The sequence below is a fragment of the Anarhichas minor genome, unplaced genomic scaffold, assembly GCF_050575085.1.
Source record: "Anarhichas minor isolate MPS153535 unplaced genomic scaffold, ASM5057508v1 ptg000028l, whole genome shotgun sequence".
Classification (NCBI taxonomy): domain Eukaryota; kingdom Metazoa; phylum Chordata; class Actinopteri; order Perciformes; family Anarhichadidae; genus Anarhichas; species Anarhichas minor.
The window spans coordinates 6,087,523-6,103,781 of NW_027466474.1; the positions used below are offsets into that span (position 1 = coordinate 6,087,523).

General features: G+C 42.3%; 2 protein-coding genes and 1 non-coding gene across 4 annotated transcripts; 2 read left to right on the plus strand and 1 right to left on the minus strand.

Annotated features, from left to right (window-relative positions):
• Positions 1-6,611: 6,611 nt before the first annotated feature.
• On the minus strand, positions 6,612-12,117 carry hs6st2 (heparan sulfate 6-O-sulfotransferase 2). 2 transcript variants are annotated; one of them, XM_076103067.1, is made up of 2 exons: positions 8,642-12,117; positions 6,612-8,054 (listed from the first exon to the last, which is right to left on the minus strand). In XM_076103067.1, the coding sequence occupies exons 1-2, from the start codon at positions 9,229-9,231 to the stop codon at positions 7,226-7,228; spliced, it is 1,419 nt and encodes a 472-aa protein (XP_075959182.1). In that variant the 5' UTR covers positions 9,232-12,117; the 3' UTR covers positions 6,612-7,225. The 2 variants fall into 2 exon arrangements, with proteins under 2 accessions (XP_075959182.1, XP_075959181.1); XM_076103066.1 differs by having other exon boundaries at positions 6,612-8,057.
• trnaf-gaa (transfer RNA phenylalanine (anticodon GAA)) lies at positions 9,809-9,881 on the plus strand. Its single transcript has one exon. It is a non-coding gene; the product is annotated as a tRNA-Phe (tRNA).
• LOC142962528 (transmembrane protein 179) lies at positions 11,653-15,705 on the plus strand. The gene is made up of 4 exons (XM_076103068.1): positions 11,653-12,110; positions 12,985-13,122; positions 13,273-13,351; positions 13,623-15,705. Exons 1-4 carry the CDS (start codon positions 11,788-11,790, stop codon positions 13,818-13,820), a joined length of 738 nt encoding a protein of 245 aa, XP_075959183.1. The 5' UTR covers positions 11,653-11,787; the 3' UTR covers positions 13,821-15,705.
• Positions 15,706-16,259: the final 554 nt, after the last annotated feature.

Here is a 16,259-nt window from a genome sequence, read left to right on the forward strand (position 1 = left end):
AAAGCGGTGTCCTTGAAGTCGCACCGGCGGGCACGTGTGTGGTCGACACTGATGATTCCCAGACAGTTATTAATGTGAAGGGGAAGAAGTAGAAAAAAGGAGAGACAGGGCAGAGATAGAGAGGGGGGGGGGGGGAGGTAGTGCTTCACAACTGCAGCTGCTGTGCTCAATGCAAGGCTCCAGCAAATCGGACAGACTTTTGCTGGCATGCAGAGCACATCACCGACCAATGACAGGGCAGTTTCTACAGCGGCTCCTCCCTCCTCAGAGCCTGTCCTTGTTCCTCCCAGGATTTTTTCACAGTCATGGCTGAGCCACATGCTTATATTCATACTGTACAACAACTCTGACTCTGAACAGCTTCTCACAGACGTTGAGGAGTAAGTCATGTCTCAAACAGTGGACTATACTGCAGTGTGATGCAAGGAGAGGGGATGCATGCAGCCTTCTGTGCAGGGAGCAGAGCGACGTGTCCGGACACTAACTGAATACAGATAGCAATCAGTGAGGGTGGCTCAATAAAGATACACTCAGACAAGAAACAACAAATTAGCTTCACAAGAGATTGCAAAGTCCAGCTGGTAAAAACTGAAGAGAAAAGAAGGCTGTCCTGGATGAAACATGGTAGTACATTAAAGCACAAAGTGAATAAACAATAGGTGAGATGCAGGAGAGGAGGAGTACAAAAAGTAGGAGGAGGAGAGGGGGGCTGGAGCAGATATTATCGGTCCCTACGTCTGATGGCGGCAGACACAGACGGAGGAAACGACGGGGGGGACGGGGACGGGGACGGGGGGGGGGGGGGGGGGGGACGAGAGTGTGTGTGTGTGCATGCAGATAGACAGCCCAGAAGGAGAACACCGCAGTGGAGTGGGAGAAGGAGGGATAAGGGGGAGGTGGGGACTGAATTGATACACCCACCTTCAAACACAAGAACAAAGACACATCCCCAGCCCAAAACAAAAAGAGAAGCAGGAATGAGAGATGAGCAGGTACAGCAACTGCTTTGCTTGCTTAACCATTATGCTCGTCTGGTCCTTCCTCCTCCTCCCAGCCTACCTACAGATCGATAGAAACTTTTCTCAGGGGGACAAAACAAGCACTCCTCCTGCAGCTTTGCCCGTCCTGCATTCAGGTCCACATCAGTGTCAAGCGCCCTTGCTTACGCACACCCTGACGACGCAGCTCAGCAATATGCAACCCGCATCATCAAAATGCTCCTCAGCAACACCACTCTCTTCCTCGCCTCACTCTCGCCACACCAGACACCAAATGGCGCACAGTTGCCATTACGACAGTTCTTGGAAAGATGCGCAGCCAGCGCTGGCTCTCCTCCAGGGCTGCTCTAGTTTATACGGCACCCTGCACCTTTGAGTATACACGGTAATGACCTTTCACTTGCCGATTTGAACAGCTGTGACTCTGCTTTCCAGTAGATTCACACTCAGGAAAATTTCACCGACTGTTTAACCAAGTCATGCCTTGTTAGCTTTCCTTATGGCCTCTAGCTGGGCCTTTACGTTTACTGGAAGACAATGAGGGCAGTTCAAAATAGAAAAGTCATGCCATGGCATGATGTGCACTTTGCCCACTTTGGGGTTACCCACTTTGTTACAGCATGTTCATAAACAGACAAAACGACAAGTGAGCGCCATTAGTAAGCTAACATATCTGACATTCAAGCTAAACAGTAAGTATGTTTAATCAGTTAGTTTGTCATAAGTGGGTATAACCTTGACTGGGTGTCATGGCCAAAGTCTTCTATCACCATACGAGTCATTTCGTATCTCAATATAGCATGTTTTCTGGTAATTCAATACAAAAATTCAACTAGATTCAACATCTGGTAAACCATGAATATACAAACTTTGTGTCAATCCATCAAGTCGATGTTTCACAATAAGTCACAAAGACTCTGGGGACCATGAATGTTTGTAAAAAAATAAATAAAATCACGGCAATTATTTCATCCAATAGTGAGATATTTCAGTCTGGACCAAAGTGCACGCACAGATCAAGCATTCATAAAGCCTCACCACTAGCAAAGCGTTCACCCCACCAACAGTTTGGATTGACTCCACTGTGCAAGTACACCGTGGGACTAGTCTGCACATTAGTCAATGAATACTTCACCAACAACAGCAGACTGGTACAACCACCAGATTAAATCCAACAGCACAACGTCTATAACCATCGATAGGAACAAAATAAACGATGATACAAAGGTTTTTGCCAAACATGTACAAAAATAACACTCACATGCATTGTCTGCTTTAAGCAAAATATGTCTCCTTGCATTTAATTATGTTATAATCAGCAGTTTTTTTTTTTTTAAAGAGAGAGCACTCTTTGGAAATGCAGATCCTTCAGTTTGGAATGAAACCCAGATTGCCAAGCTGCAATATTGCACAACAGTACTCTACCTACCACAGCACGATAAAACACGAGGAGGCCAAAAGTTACACCAGCATAACAAACAGCCAAGAAGCCAATAATTAAGAGGAAGTGAAAGGATAAAAGGTAAAGGTACTCTAATAGCAAAACACTGCTCAAGAGCTCTGTTATTAAATAGAGGATTGAAGCTACATGCTTAAGGCCGCATTATTGTGCCGTGTCAACCCACACAGCTCAACTATCTCAGTGTTGTTCCTACGACACGGATGATTGGGTTATGGTTCAATAACAAACCACTTATAAGAAAGGATGAAAATAGGCTTTACTGTAGCTATATGTCAATACACCATTTAATCTTATGATATGCACAGTATGGTTGTTTTCATCCAGAGAAAAATTCCCATAATAACATTTGAGAAGCTGAAACCTGAAACAGTTATCCCCTTTTATTCTTCATGCTAGTAAACTGTCTTAATTGTCTAAAATTAAAAAATGAAATTAAAACTCAACTTTATTCCCACATAGCTATCGGAGAACTTTAATAAAGTGTGTACATTTTGAACAGGAATAATCCTGGCCCACTGAACCTGTCTGACCTTTACGATGCAGCACAAACAATAATTTGCATGGCTAATAAATATAGAGCGCCCCAGTTGTGACAGCCATTATGCTGCTGCCGGTCAACCGGGTGTCTGCAGAGAGAAGAGGGGCTCCAGCAGTCAGTAGGTGGGGGTCAACATGTAAGTGGAACAGGATGTGGGGGAAGTATTAGGAAGACAGACGGGGGTGGCTGCTGTTGACTCCGGCGCACTGCGTCCATCATCAAACACAGTGCACCAAAAGGCTACCGACAGTGTAACCTTCACCGGAGCTCTGACGTCTGCATTATGGCTGGTGTGCAGGCTGGGTGCCACCTCGACAGACAGCCCTGCACCTTATCTGCTCAGACTAATAGATAGCCTGACATCGATAAAACTGTTTGGCATGCATTAAGTCAAAGGTAAGGTGACACATTAACTAATAAACAAATACAAAACCCATTTTATTTCTCCTCTTAGATTTTTCCGTTTGCACAATTGTGGTATGGTCAGGGGGGGGGGGGGGGGGGGGTTGTGAAGTGAGTTTCTTGCCAGGGGCCGAAGGCAATTTTGGGGGTGTAGAAAATTAAGAGCATTCGATAAATATGACAAATGTGACTATAAAGTGTTATAGGGTAATACAGCAGATTGACAGAGAGAAGAAAGGCATTACAAAACTAGAAAAGGCCATATTTTCAGAAAGACACATTCATGTGTGCTACTGCTGAAAATGTACAGATAAAAAATTTGAAATAGTTCAGATAATTAAAGATGAGCTAAAATGGAAGAGGTGAAAGACATTAAAATGAAGTGCGAGCGGAAAGTGAATTGAAAATTCAGCTGAACTTCAAGAACTGGAAAAAGTTGAAATGTCAGTGTTCGCAAATATAAGCTTGCTTCATTATTGCACTTGTGAATTACTGTTGTAAATTTCTCCAGATAAAGAGCATTTTCCTAATATGTAAAATTATGTTTTAGGATGATACAGCTGGTTGACAGGGAGAACATAATGATCATACGACTATGGAGCTCAGTGTTTCACCAACTGGGGGAAACACATTGATTGATTTTAGCATTTATACACATTGGAAAAGAAAAAACACTTTGGCTCATATCTGTGAGTCAGTTTGGATTCTCACGTGAACCAACTTCCCAAAATCTTGAGTTTCCCCATTCCCAAAAGTTTGGCTTGGCGAGTCTCTTTTTTAGGGGCACAGGTAGTTGTGTGACGAATATTGTAGCTATATAAAACACGACTCTGATCTCCAGCTATGATTCTTGTTTAGTTCACCAGACAGTCAGCTCTTTTTGGGAGCATCGACAAGGACAAGGTGATCGATTAAAAAGCACAAGGTGGAAGATCCATAAATCACAATGAGAGTGAAAGCTAGCAGCCAGGAATAATTGGGTTAAGTATCAGTAATCCTTTCAGCTCATTAAAGCACCACAGTTCCCATTCAAGCAAACATACAAGCCTACCCTATCGCACAGGACAACATAGCCGGCACGAAGCATGCAATACTTGCAGTTTAAGTTTCCTGTTGCACTTTTAATTCAGAAAAGAGTGTTGTGAGCTGGGAGTTTCCCATCCCTGTAGTGAGCTCATGAAAGTTAACTGTGAGGAAAAACTGTAGATATCAAACTTAAACCAACAACGCGTCATCGGTATATTATTTCTGATTCGTTATTGTAAAAAAAATTGAGCTTCCCAGGCAGTTAATGTGTGTCTGTGTGAGAGGGGAAATAAAAATAAAAAAACAGGTTATGTTGGAAATGTGGCTGCATGCCCACGTGTGTTTGCCAGTGTAAAGAAGAACTAGCTAGACTGGTGCAGAGTCCACATCCTGCAGGGTGCTGAACGTGTCTTAACTGGCTGTTTTATTAAATGAGCCAGGATGATGGCACTGGAGTAGCGTACAGTATAGGAAAGTAGTGACAACACAGTATGCTATGGTGGCATTAGTGTCTGACCCCTGAGGGCCAACAGTGACTCAACCTCCCTGCACCGCATGCATGCATGCATGCATGCATAGAGGCTGGCTGCAGACACACAGATAGATAACCAGGAAAGGAAACTGCAGGTGCTCTTCACTTCTGCCAACTGTAATGGAATTAAATATAGTATTACACAACAACTTGCACTTGAAACACTGGCACTGTGAGAGACATCCAATAAAATCCCTGCACATTGCATTCAACCAAACCCTTATGTGCAGATCCCACACTCAAATATGATATTTTTATCCACACAGCCGTCAGCGCTCAGCGGACCTACCCAAAGCATTTTACACGCAATATTATTTCGGTTGCGCCTTTGTCTAACACCGACATTACGCCCGTAATTAACAACAACAAAGGCAGCTTCCACGCAACAGGCAGAGTGGAAGAGGCATTTGAAATGACTGCAACGCGGCTTAAATATAAAACTAGGTAGCAGTATTATCGCTGCAAACTGCGCCAGACGTGCTCAGCCTCTTACCTGTGTCCAGTCGGATTCAGATATCTTCTCCTGTATTAACGTCGGTTTCAGTGGTTATTTTATGGTTATTTTTCCACAAAAAACACGTTCTTAGTCTGGCTAAGAAGGATAAAAATCCATGCAAGTAAAAAAAATTAAAAAGCAACGTGTTACCGCCGTGGAGTGAGAGAAAGAAAGAAGCGGGGCTCTGGCTGGCTGCTGAAATGTTTGCTGCAACTACATTTGCTCGGCTGCAACACTGACTGAACACAGAATAACAGATTTGGAAAAAATAAAAAATAAGAGGGAGGGGAAAAGCTGGTGAGGGTGGAGTTGGGAGAGACGGAGCGTGTTCGCTTTGGTTTTAGATAACGTGATTAGCATTGAGGAGAATTCAAAGTCACGACAGGTTATCATCGCGGTAACAGTTCGGCTGACCATAAACACGTCGCAGGTGAGTTTAACCACCACGGAAGGTAGTCTGCGTGTTTAAGATTACGCTCATTTGAAAGATTTACCTGGTTACAAATGACTCATTATTATGTCGCCCTGTCATCCTGGTCAAATTAGCCCCCAAAAACCACACCCATATCACAACGGAATGTTATTTAAAGATTATTATTTAACAGATAACTGTTTAATTTAGAGGTTGTTTTTTTGCAATAGTTAACGTTAACATTTGAACGTATAAGTCAGCCTGACGTCAAATTAAAACGGGTTTAAGGTTTTTCATAATCAGTTTAAATTGAAATATACTTCAATTTAGTTAATCTATCTGTATATAGAATTAACAGCATGTACACTGTTCATACCCCTCAACCATCTCTGCCAATGCAATTGTACTGATTAAAAAAAAAAAAAAGGTAATACATCTTAAAACAATCCTATATTTTAGTATATTGCTGAATTCAAAACATGTCCCAGCTGATCCCTCTATTAAATCCACTGAGGATCGCACTGAAGATGGTCTAAATCTGCCCAAATTGTAGAATAAACTGTGGCATCAACTACCACCTCAGTATCTCCACCGAGGAAGTTTTGATTTTATTAAAACTATTTCAGCGCTCCCTGCTGGTGATCCAGAGGTTTGCAAGTGCAAAACAAAAGCTTGCAGCCTTTTGTGCACATGATCAGACAAAAGAACATCAGACACAGAAAGAAGATATTTGACAAGAGTGCAGTGAATGTAAAAGGTTTTTTTATATAAAAAAAATATTCATACTTCAGACAAATTCAGGATTTTACAAATTAGCAGTTAATGCTACACAATGAGGTATCTATGAAAATGCCACTCTCCTTTTCTGTTACTTAAAAGACACATAAAAACACAGGTATGTTATGTAAATGTACACATTTCAGGCAGGACAACATTTTGGCAAACATATGGATTGTATATCACAAACAGTAGCATATTATTTATAGATACAACAAGTATTAAATTGTTCTTTTTAACAAATAAAAAAAAATAAAACACCCCCTCATTCCAAGCTACATCACAAGAGCTCAGATGTGTTGTAAAGCCAGGAGAACAATCTAGAAGGCTTGTGTGATCACTGAAAGGTAAACGCATTGCAGTTACCTAAACAAGCCTCTCTTTACGTTAAAGAAATGTATTCATTAAGAATGTCAGTTGTGGAAAAGAAATACAATCAGTATCAATAAATAAGTGTGTCATTGGTTAATGGGAAAAAAAGACAATTTAGTGGAAGGCATATACTAAAACATCTTTGATTAATTATCATTAACAGACAAGGCAGAACATGGCCCACTTAGTATTAAGACTTGTTCCAGTCACTCACTTCCACTGCTCCACATTGTCCGTGTAGTCCTCCATGGTGCCGTTCTCATCCAGATCCCACCAGTCTGGGATGAGCACCTCTGACTCCTCACCGTCTCCACCAGCCTTTCCCCTCAGCTGCCCCTCAGTTACTATGGAGTGGCTCAGAGGGCCACGGGGAGCATCTGTGGGCTTCAGCTGCCTCCCTTGCTTTGTTGTGATCCTTCCTCGGAGCCGCCTCCTCTCCTGCTGCCGCCTCGCCCTGGCCTGCCTGCGCTCCTGCTGCCTCGCCACCTGGAAACGTTGCAGGAAGAGGTCACGAGCATACTCGTACAGCTCCACGTCCCACCGGTTTAGCTGTAGGATTCTGTATTGGGTCTCGTTGGGGACGTCAACGCCCGAGGCGCGCGTGCCGTTGAGCTGCGTGAAGGGCGCGATGAACTCCAGGTGGAAGGTACGCTCGAACAGATACTGGGTCTTACGCTGGTACTCTGTCAGCCCAAAAAAGGCCATCCCGCGTAGGTTGCGTTTGGCGCTCTCCAGAAGCAACGCCCAGCGCTCGTCGTCGCTCATGGTGGAGACGTTGTAGCAGCCCACCAGGCTGAGGTCCGCCAGCATGCGGGTTTGCCGGTTGTTGGCCAGGTTGTAGGGGCAGTCCATGAACTCCTGCAGGGAGCAACCAGACCAGTCGTCTCCAGAGTAACAGCTTGGCAGCTCAGACAGTGTTGGTGAACGTCCATCGCACACATGTAAGGAGGCCCTCCACGTAGCACCACGTTGCACGTGACGCCACTCGCTCAGGTAGCGTGATACTGGGTCTCTTAAGATGGTTATATAATAATAGTTCCTACTGGAGAGAAAAGACAACATTAGTTCTGTAATAAGCCAACTTAAGAAGCCTTGATGTCACTACAAGTAATAAGAAATAGTGCTGCAACTAATGTTTTTTTGTTCATTATTAATTCATCTGTTGATTTCATTTAGTCTACTATTCCAAGTAAGCATTTGATGTAACAATCTTAATGTTTGGAGAATAGATTGGTTAGATTAGTTTGGCAAGAAGCTCCTGCAACTGTTTGGTTAGTGTGTGCCAAAAGTGTTTGTGAATTAGGTTAAAGGAAAGTTTAGGCACTAAATATTTGTTATGAAGATTTATTCAAAAGTACATCTTCTGTGAAAAAGCAAAACAGTTTTTTTAGAACCAGGTTTTCACCAGGTGTCACATTCACACTCTCTTCACTCTATGATGGTGGACAGCTACCTCAATTGAGCAAATTAACAGAAGCAAAGTGTTCCATTAAACCTGTATTACATTACCAGCTGTGGCATGCAGCACATGTAATGTCGAACCGTGTTATTACATTTTAGATCACACTCTTAATATGTAATAATAACACCCTTAAATTCCCATCACAAGTACCCTCCTACACCAACCTGGGCAGGTCCACGGGAGCCTCTCGGGAGTCCATGCGTGACGGGACGCAGCTGGTCAGCTCGGTCCAGTCCGCATGAAGCCCGCAGCTCCAGCCGGTGGAGAACCGGGAGAACAGCCAGGTCTCCTTTTTACCAGGCCGGTAACAGGTACATTTCTTCTGACCTGCATAGCACTCGCAGGGCCTCTCCAGCTGAATATTACGCACCAGGTGTCGACCAAACGTTGTGCCACCCGTTTTCTGAATGTGCAGAAAGACTATAACATCATCTCCTTTGATGTTGAAGTCCACGACGCGATTTAAATCAGATTTGGTGAAATTGAAGCGAGGGACGAAGCGGACCAGAGCACCATCTTCTGCGATGTACGGATCCTTTTGTAGCCCGTCCAGGATTGTGTTGCCGCTGCTCCGGGAACCAGTTGCACTGCCGTCCTTAAACCACGTCCCCAGCTGGTGGAGCATCTGGCACTCAGACTTGCTCGGGCAAACATACTGGATCATAATGACGCCAAAGAGCAACACCATGAGCAGGACGATCAGGACCCGGTGGTGGCTGCTGCTGCTGCTGCTGCCGCTGGACTTGTCATCCATCTTCCCGTGGCGGACAAAAAACCATCACTCAGGCAGTCCGAGCCCCTGCCTCGGCTGGGGAACCTCGGGTGATCGTGTGTTATGGTCGCCTACTGAAGCGAAAACAATAACAATGCAGATGCTAGCCAGCTAACGGCAGCTAGCTCGACTGAGTCTAAAAAACGCACGATAGCTCATCATAATGTTCGCTGTATTACAGGACGCAAGGCGTGCACGTCCCATTTTAAATAACAAAGCAGTTTGTTCCTGTACCAGTAGGTTAGTTATATTTAAGAGATCATCTGTCTTGCAGCAGTAACGTTGAATCTGTGCCTGCCTCGGCCATCGATTCTTGACCTTTCTTCCCAGCAGCCTCTGCGATTAAAAGTGGGCGTCAAAGTGACGTCATCGTGCGGTAGGCACCAGCGATCCAGAGCAACGGAGATAAACAAAAGTTAACCCAACAAACCGGTTAAAGCGCTTTCACGCTTTAAGGGTTGTAAGGGTTGTGTAGCCTTTAATAGATGATCAATCAGGTACATCGTTCGTGGTTGTTGTCTGTCTTTTTATACCACGTACGTGGTGTGTATGTTCTATCGCCGAAATAGCTCAGTTGGGAGAGCGTTAGACTGAAGATCTAAAGGTCCCTGGTTCGATCCCGGGTTTCGGCATTTTTATGTCGTCATATTTTGGAAACCACCCATGTAGCATGGCCAATCTTTTGCAAACAAATCAAATGTTGCTAACCACGTAGGCTACGTTTCAAAACGTGAGACACCATACCTTATTATTATCATGTAGTCTATTCAATTAATTTGCTGTTCATTTATTTTTTCCTCAGTTCTCAACTGTTGATGTAAGCTATTTGTGTACCGGCCTTGTTTCTAGAATGGCAGCCTGCCCTGTATAGCAAATGTATGTATGTGTGAGTGTCACAGACATCATGTTCATTCAATTCTGTGGTAATTCAATCAGGCACTAAATGAGCAAGGTTCTTCATTAGAGCCAGATATAGGTCTCGTAATGACTTACCAGTTATCTCTGGTTACCATGTTTCTTTGTAACCTTTAAATAAGACTTTTAAAACCGTGCGCTAATTAAAATGTTGTACATTTTTATATGTTTCTATAGTATAGCCAGTATATTATGAGGCCTATATTCATGGGCTTTGTGGTAAAAGTCAATAGTAAGTGCTGTTTACAAATTAAACAAATCAAACACGTTTTTCAGCTTCTCTCATTTGCATCGTGTGTTCTCGTCTCACTCAGTGGTTTTGAATGTTCTGCGTCATGAAAACTCCACATAATTTAAGATGATTTTCAGGAAAATGTGCATCACAGCTCCACTGATCAGCTTTGGATGGGGGGGGGATAGTTGACTGGTCTTTTCCACAGGGAAGAATTTCACCCCCAGCTCCACCCACCCACATTCCTGTCTACCAAACAGTGGCCTGCAGTCTGGACCCCCCTCTGGGAATTAAAAAGACTTATTTAAATGCAGTGTGGACCTGAGTTCTCTCAACTAATCTCTGTGTCTGTAATGAATCCAGCATGACTTTGGGATTCAGGATCAGGAAAAGGTTGCTCTTGTAAGAACTGGTAAGCTATGTGCCGTAAAGGTTTTAAAAAACAAATGTGTATCCTGTTTCTACTGAACAAAATGAGCCCACAATGACCCCCTAAAGTGCTTTCGAGTCTGATTAAAGTCATTAATCAGCCCCTTCATCAAAGAGGTCATCCAGCTGATAAAAAGAGGCCTGTTGGTAAAAACAGACGTCAGATCGACGTCACTACGTCACTGCTGAAGTTTCTAGCACCAAAATCGTTTGTGTGAAAGATGTTTTCTCTGCTCAATAATAAAACGACCTCTCAGATCCGTATTTTAAATACTGTGAGGTGAAAGAGGAGTAAAATAAATGTAAGACATTATAAACCATTTCCATATGATTTTCTGAATTCCTTCTTTTAAGATATTTTTAAAAAATTGACAATTTATTAAATATTTACTTATTTTTAACTTTAACTAGATTTTTTGGTCAAACATATATAATAATTGGTCGCTATTTTCTCATGGGAGTGGCTTATATGTTAACTTAAATACATGAGCCTGTATGTGTATTATGCTAATACGATTAGCATTGTATATATTGTGCATTTTTATATTTGCATTTTTTATATATATTTTTTTAAATTATTATCTAAATTTACATTGATTCAGCAATAAGTGGTCCAGGCTAATATTCATAAATACAAGTTCTAAATGGAAGGTTTATACTGTGATCATCATTCTATATAACTACTTCCAATTTTTAAAAAGTTATTATTATTATTATTTTGACAATAATGCTGATGATTTATTTTTTTGACGGAGTGAGACCTCTGAAGGCTCCTCCCCCTCTCTGTGGTGGGCGGGGCGTTGTGTAACGGCTGAACTACGCCCTGATTTCTGTAAATACCCACAACAACCACGGTGAACCGTTGCACGGTAAACAAACGGCGATGTGCTGAACTATTAAAAATATATTTGTTTTTAATTAACGCATGACTTTCATCGTTAAGTTCCTCTTTGACTTGTAACATGGAGCTGGACCGGCGGCTGTTGCTGGCCCACTGTGCGGCTCACACCCTCTCGGTCGTGGCGGGCCTGCTGGTGGTCGTCCCCATGGCTCTCAGCGGCTCTGCCTTCAAAGGCCGCTGCGCGCTCTTCTCCACCGGCTACTGGAGGACGGAGGACCGGGAGGAGCCGACGGGACAGCCGGGAGACGTCGCTCACCTGGTGGTGCAGCAGTGGGGCCCACCGGCGGCCTGCCAGTTCGCCACCTTTGTGGGTATTTTCACGGTGCTGTACGGTGCAGCGCAGGGCTGGAGGAGCCTCTTCTATCTGCACGGACGACACGATGAGTGAGTAGGACACAGATAACTGATTACTGATCTGATTACACTGCACTTACTTCTGTTATTGCACAACTAATGTTATTTATTTGACTGTTTCAATGTGATGGTACCTCATACTGACGCTCCACTACGTTACTGAGGCACATCTTTTACTTTAGACTCCGCTACATTTATTTAAAAGCTCTAGGAAGAAAAATAAAACTACATTTTCATTTTTTAAACTACCCAGCAGTATATTTAGTAATTGTAATTAGCTCCACCAGGTCCAATATTAGTATTTAGACATTACGCATCAATAAGTATATCCAGTAACGTTAATTGGATCATTTAATTTAATTTAAAGTTATTCTGAAATGGGCTATTCTGTATAACTCAATGAGTACTTTTACTTTAGTAAGATGTTGATGTTACTATATACCGTAGACATGTGTAAATGCTTTATTATGTAAACAAAGAAGCTGAAAATACATTTTTATCCATCTCTTCATCCCAGTTTAAGTGGGTATGATTAATGATTCATGTTGTCTATGAAATGAGAATAAATTGTGACAAAGTGAACATCAATATTTCTTAAAGCCCATGATGTTGTCTTCAGATGCCTTGTTTTTTTCTCACCAACAGTCCAAAACCAAAATAAATTCCTTCCTATCAGATCTGTTTTAAAAAAGCAGAAAAGCATCGCGTTAGAGTTGCAGGAACCAGAGAATGTGTGGCCTTTCTCCTTGAAAAATGGCATAAATGATTATTCAGTTATCAAAACATTAATTCCAGCTCTAGTGTATATGTCTCCCCACATACCCTCCATATATAGCTTTTAATCTATGTTGGTATTAATAGCACCATATGTCTAATGGCTGTCTGTCTGTGTGTTTCTGCTCAGCACCCTGTTTTCGTCCTTCCTGACGGTGCTGCTGAGTGTGTGTGTGCTCTTCCTGTCCGGAGGGGCCAGTGTGATCCTGTCTCTGGGACTCGTCTCCTGGTGTGACACCGTGACCGATCACAACTCACGGCCATACAGGTACAAATCGTCTGGTGGTGGAACATCCTATATGTTGATATTTTACGTGGAGATCTTTCAGTCAAGAGTGCTTCCAAAACATACTGATGTCCAAAACCCCAAATCAGTTAAAAGTCTGTGTCTCATCTGTTTTTGTTTGTTTGTTTTCAGCTGTGCAGAGTCCCAGTCTGTCCCGCTTTACCTGGATGTGAACACCTCCTCTTTCTACACAGAGCTCAGTCTGGCACAGGTACGAGTGCTCACACACACACACACACACACACACACACACACACACACACACACACACACACTAGATGTACAATACATAGCCCTTCGACTACAAAAGGTATTTTCTCACTGGGGTTTTCCTTTATTTGTCTTTCTAGAATGCTGAGATATGATACTGACTACACACACAGACACACATCAACATTCGTAGCCTATGTTTTCCATTCTAGAAGTGTGATATAATAAGCTTAATTAAGCACGTGTTGGGTCCTCACGTGTTGGGTCCTCAGGCGTCTCTGTGGGGCGTGACGGCTCTGTGGCTGGCTCAGTCCATACTGGCGTTCCTGCGGCTCTACCACTCTCACAGCCAGCACATCAGCGGGCCGTGTCGTCCTCGGGAGAAGGAGCTGCTGCTGGGACACAGTCCGTCTGACAGCGGCTCCCCCACACCTCCACATCCTCCAGCAACACCCACCATCTTTGTCTAACTGTGAGAGTGTGAGGTAGTGATGAACAGCACTACAGTTAACATGTAAAATATGGGCATGGCAGTATGGCTTGGGACATCATATTTAGTGTATGTTTCTATATTGATTTAATTTATTATGTTATACAATAAGAGCCTGGATGATAAATGGTATGGGCGTATATGTCAGCTAATAAGTAAAGAGGAATGTCGTTTAGAGTCAGTGTCTCCATTATATGTTTGTCCTCCAGAGAGCACTGACAAGTTTATTTTTACCATCCACTACGCGGTCAGGCTATATTATGTAATGACATGATGACTTTTGAGCAGGGCCAAAATCACTCACTTTACATTACACTGCCATCACAGTCGGCCCTGTCTCACTCAAGCACCACAACTTAGAGTTACACTTTGGGCCTCTTGTATTTATTACATTTGAGTACATTAGATTAAGTATTCAGTTTGATTAAAGATAAACAAAGATTTTAACCCATTTCCTTGTCTAAATAGCCAGAAAGTAACAAAAAGCAGTTGTGGATGAACTGCTCCAAATACTTAACATAACAAAAGAAGCTAATTAAGTCTTCTTATTTTGGAATAATGGAATGTATTCCTGTTCTTCCCATTCTGCTGAAATTCCATGAATGCAGCATTACACATCTCCTTGCTTGTTTTGTGTGACATAAGAAAAATGCCAATGCAGCAGAGCGTACAATTCAAGCAAGGACATCGTGTCATTTCCAGCAACATTTTTTTTGGATTAGGAAGTAAAGTTTAAACTTTGAAAACATCTTTATTATCACGCAGCAGACTGAATATGTTTTCATGTATATGGTTAAAAGAGACTGAATTATTCTCTGAAGTGTTGGTAAACAAGCTTCTGTTTTTTTCAAAGCTGTGCGGGAATTTGTATATTTTTAGCTCCAGCGTAATGAAGATGCATGAGAGCCACTAACTGGGACGGACCTCAACTCTTTGCTGGAACAAAAGGGATTTTACTGTATTCAGTCATCTAATAACAACAGTGTTATTCAGAAGCTAACAATCATTCTTGTCATTTGATGGTGACTTTGTGAATTACAGTTTATTCACGTCACTCAATGACTTCACAAGGAACCAGATGGTGTTTTTCTTTCAGTCCGTTTTGGATATATTTAATATGCATGGTTGTTTACATGTCTGCTGGAGAATGACGTTTTGCACAGTTGTGTCCTCATCAGGGAGAATGCACTTTGTTGACTGAGTGTAAAGTTCAAATGTAGCACTGAGGCGCTTTTATTGTGAAGCATGTGGTGAGAGTGTGACTGAGCCACCAAGTACCAGGCTCACTGTGTGAGCACGACCCCCCACCCCCTCCCGATGTTCTGTTGTGTAACGGAAAAATCACTGCTGACCGTCTCTCTCTCTCTTCTTGTGAAGATTTTTGTCATGATGCTGTTTGTCTGGAAGCAGCCGCTCTCAGGGCGCTAATGAAGCAGTCAAATCGTCTCAGATGACACTTGTAGAGTTTGCAGAGTGTAATTAGGAGGTAAACCCTCACGGATCGGTGCTAGTTGTCATCTTGAGAGAGATTTGTGCGGAGCCCAGAAGGGTGAAGTGAAGAGGAAAGAAGTTACTGACTTTTTTGAGTTTTTAAAACAAATGATTTGAAGTTAAACTTCTCTCCTTTTATCATATCGACCCAAGTGGCTGCAATGACACACAGGCAGCGGAGCAGGAAATCTGAAGTAAAGAGAGATGAGACAGTAATGTCACTTGAAATGATTTGTAATATATGAAATGTTTTGTATTATAACTGACAGTGGTCTTGCTTTTTACCTCTTATACCTGTTTTTGCTCATTCACATTCATGTTTTTTTGCATTTGTCTTGTTTGTCGGAAATAAAAAGCTTCCCATTATGAAATAATGTCTCAACGCACGTACTAAAATATGAACATCCATACACAACAACACTGACTGATATGTTTGCCTTTTTGTAAGTGGAGAATTTCCTCCCACTAAATGACACACTTAATATCTCCTGCCTTTTAAAGAAGGAACATGACCAGAAATAACAGCCTGTTAATATGCCAAAAGTAAACAGTAGATTAGGTCAACAAGATTGATATGTAAGTTCATACAAGTTATTAATTTACAAATGTTAATATGACCTCTACCTCCTCACATACACACAAAAGTCTAAATAAAATGAGTTTCTTTGCATTTTATTCTCAGCTACACATGGGCCCATTTTTCTACAGAAATGGTACTTTAACCTCTGAAAATACTTTTGGACTTTTTTTTACATTGTTGGCTGTTGTATTGGTACAATTACTTAAGTGAAGGACCAGAATACTTCTCCCACCAATTTCAAGACTGACAAAAACAATTGCTTTATAACAGGATCAGTCTTCATCAATTGACAGCACAAGTAGCCTTCATATTTTAACCTGAACAGCAGTGGTGGAAACTACATTTAGT